A 3,631-nucleotide genomic window follows, 5' to 3' on the forward strand; every position below is an offset into this window, starting at 1 on the left:
CTTCTTTCCCAAAGAACCATGTCAGTACCGGGACGGCAACACATGAACAGATGAACATTTCTGATGAAGGATCTAGCCCACGCAAGGCCATGACTCGCGACACAACCACAGCGCGGTTGCAGGAGCCCGTGCGCTCGCAAATCGGCAGCAGAACTTCTGTGGGCCCCTGTCGCTATCCGGAAGCATAGACGAAGTGCTTATTGAAGCCCTCGAGTCTCCCAATGTCAGAAGGCTAACTCCCCGTACAGTTCAAGTCTCTTCTGCCGACAAATGGGCGATTCTGGGAGATCTTAGACTCGATTCGTCCTACCTGGGTCTTCAAGTGGGAAGGTCGCGCCGCTGACGATGAACCGGCGACGGACCAGGCCCGCACCGGCCAACCAGGAGACAACCCCGACGTCGAGTTGCCGCCTCGTCTTCTACCTCTCTACAAGAAGTATAGGTCTGTGCGAGATTTACTCGCTGCTGGAAAGGCAACGCAGGCCTGGGCTGCCTTTCCGAGCCTCGTCCGTGATGCGGAAATTCTCGGTTGTAAGTGTTGGCAAGTCTTCCGTGTTCGACGGGCATATTGAGCTTATCTTGGGGAAGTGGACGCGGACGTGATCCTCCCCACAGCCGAGGCCGATGAGGATTCGCAACCCAGGCGCTACCTCTGCTGGCTGCTCGTCGACCTCGATGTCCAGCTGAGCTTTCTCTTGGGTCGCTGTCCTTTTATTGCCCCTTTTCATGGCATTCCCCGGCCGTCCCCAACCGCCTCGCGGCAAGAAGAACAGGACCTGCAGGAGAACGCCCACGACTTCTCACAGTACATGATGGAAGTGTTGGATCGCTTCAACCGTGGCAAGAATGACCCGCAAATGATGTCTTTCCAGGAGAGAGGGAGCATGTTAGAAGCGTACCTGAGTCGACTGTGCCAACTGCAGTCGAAGCTGTCGCCCATTCCTCCAACCGGCGCTTCTGACACTTCGCTGTCCATTGCAATTACCCAACATCATATTGACGTCCAACTGATGCTGATGGTGCTGCATTGCCAGATGTTGCGGTCGATGCACAATCAGCACACATCAGCCAAAAGAGCCAAGTACAGGGAGTTGTTGAAGTGTTCTCGAATGATTACTGAAATGTTCGACTCGACCTATAGCCTCGACCCGACCGAGACCGCTTCATCCTGGTCACGGTGTTTTGGTGTCTTTTGCGCCGCCGTTATGTTGGGCATTGCTACCATCCGCCAGGAGGTGGGTGTGAGTATAGGTTCGAAGCGTGTGGAGCGGACCCTAGAAATCTTCAAAAATCTGGCGAAAGCTGGACAGGCCTCCGGAGTTGCGGAGCTGGCCAAGAAGTCCCTCGATCTGGTTGTCGAAAGAATCCGAGAGCTTGAACACCCTCCCACCCCCGCCACCGGTCTCGCTGTCGGGCCGGCCGTGACGTGCCCGACAACGCTCACTGGAGAAGTTACCCCTCTGGCGGCACCCTCGACCGATCCGTCGGCCGAGGTAAGGAGGAAAGTCACCGGCCTGAAGCGTCGCAGAAGACCAAGCCTTGAGGGGAAGATAGGTGCCAACAAACGACAAATGTTCGAGTTGAAGGACATAGCTCCGAGCAACTCGGAGCAGAGACGTGCAAGTTGGTATGACGGTGCAGAACATCATTACGTTCAAGCTATGGCAGCTTTCCATGATCCACGTCTCAGCAGTGCCCCGACCGGACCCGACTCGCAGAGCTTTCATGACCAATGTCCTCCACTGGCTCTTTCGACCCCATTGCCCGAGCCTGGTCATCAAATGGCGCTGCCCAGTGTAGGGTTTGATTCGATTCAACTCGGGGACTTCCAAGAAATCCAGGCGACTCATTACTGGGGACATCCTCCAATTCTGGGCGGTCCACCGGTATACGACAGTTGTGGGCAAGCTCGATTTCCCCCGTACGATGCGGTCTCTGAGTCGCAATGGGGTCTGCTAATGGACCAAAGCGGCCATCTTGAATCGATCCCGCCCGGTGGCGAGTATGCTGGCTTCGCTCCCCTCAGGCAAGAGGCGACGGTTCACCACGACCCCGGCACGGTAATGAATCTTTCGATGGTGCGCTCGCTGTGCACGACGCAGGCTATATAGATCAAAAAGGTCCGAGGTCCAGACAGAGGGGGCCAACGGTCGTGACAGGCACCTTCTCTGGCCTTTCCCGTTGGGTGTCCCCTCCCCCACCCCTCTCTCCCCCTCTCGGACATGGGCATCGAGACTCTGTCTTTGTTTGATCTACATGTCCTGAATCGTCCGGCAATGCAGATAGATGCGGGGGCCGATGGGGCCGCCGGTGTTGCCCGCTGTTACCCCGTAGTGTGTGTGTGGAACATAGGCAGGGTCGATGTGTAACATAGCGTATGTGTTCAGTCACGTGCACTCCTTGTTCCTGTCAAACAGATGGCGTTCTAAAACCCCTGCCTAGCGCAGCCAATATCCCCTGCCGATAGACATGTACATTACCCGCTCTTGCCGTGTCTGGCCAAGGTTGGGAGGTGCCGGGGCCTTGCCTCTACCGGGCTTCCCGCTGGTCTGCCACTGCGAGAGATCGTCCCGGCTCGGGCTCGGGCTCGGGCTCGAGACTGCCGCCTGCAAGGGTCTCTGGGGCTGGGACATCGCGGGCAACTCTGCGCGCGAGGCAAGCGGAGGCTGCCAGTCCTCGGACTCGTCGATCAGCGCCTGTGCCATGTTGTGGCCCTGCGGGAGAACGGCGAGGTCCCCCTGCTCGTCGCCCCGGGACCGGGCAGACGTCGAATCTCCCACGGCGAGTTTGACCTGCGCCCCCAGCTTCAGCCGCTTTGTACGATCCGCGGGGTCGAGGTCGATTCCCATTCCCTGGCCCTGGCTCTGGCCCTGGCTCTCGAGACTGACAGATTGCGGTGTCTCGTTGAGCTCGTAGCGGTCCACCTTCCTCTTCTTCTCCGATTTCGGCACCGCGGGACTCCCATCCAGCCGCTGCATGCCCTGGAACCCAAAGGTCGGGTCGAAGCCGACAAAGACCAGCGCCCGCTCCGCCGAGCCCGGCGCGCGGGGCGGGCCGGCCATGTACACGATGCCCTCGTCGCCCAGCATGGCCTTGACGTCGCCGGGCTGGCCCTCGGGGCAGAGGATCTCGTGCAGGTCCTGGGGCGCGTCGTCCGGGGGCCAGAGCGCGACACGGCTGGCCGTGAAGGCGCGGTCTCCGTCCTCCATCTCCTGACCCTCGCGGTCGCGGATGCGCTTGCGGAGCACCAAAGCCACAGACCCGCCCGTACTCGTTGTCGTCGCCGTCGCCGTCGCCGTCGCATTCGCGTCTCCCACCAGAGGACTGAGTTCCTGCCTGCTGACCACCCGGAGCTTGATGCGTTGCCGGGGCCGCCGCTCGCCTTCCATGACCACCTCGTCCGTCACCAGGTCGATGAACGCCTGCGCGTTGAAGGAGTACCCGTTCCACTTAGTCCAAGCCCGGATGTATTCCCTGGCCGGCGGCTCCCCGCCGCCCCCGTCGGCCTGGAACTCGGCGTGCACGTATCGGTCGGGGCGCACCATGGGCTCCTCCCAGCGGCTGTTGCTGTGCTCGTCGAGGGTGACGCTGAGGCGGTCGTTGGGCGGATGGCGCAGCCCGTCCTTCAGGT

The 3,631-nt window shown here is 60.3% G+C and overlaps 2 protein-coding genes across 2 annotated transcripts; one reads left to right on the forward strand and one right to left on the reverse strand.

Annotated features, from left to right (window-relative positions):
* Positions 1–626: 626 nt before the first annotated feature.
* Positions 627–2,210, forward strand: PV07_12763 (uncharacterized protein; the record flags this gene model as incomplete). Its single annotated transcript, XM_016400326.1, has 1 exon — positions 627–2,210. A coding segment is annotated over one exon (1,485 nt), but the record flags the coding sequence as incomplete, so codon positions are not given.
* A 228-nt stretch (positions 2,211–2,438) lies between these two features.
* Positions 2,439–3,623, reverse strand: PV07_12764 (uncharacterized protein; the record flags this gene model as incomplete). The annotated part of the gene is made up of 1 exon (XM_016400327.1): positions 2,439–3,623. A coding segment is annotated over one exon (1,185 nt), but the record flags the coding sequence as incomplete, so codon positions are not given.
* Positions 3,624–3,631: the final 8 nt, after the last annotated feature.

This window comes from Cladophialophora immunda (genome assembly GCF_000835495.1).
Source record: "Cladophialophora immunda strain CBS 83496 unplaced genomic scaffold supercont1.125, whole genome shotgun sequence".
In the NCBI taxonomy this organism is placed as follows: Eukaryota; Fungi; Ascomycota; class Eurotiomycetes; order Chaetothyriales; family Herpotrichiellaceae; genus Cladophialophora; species Cladophialophora immunda.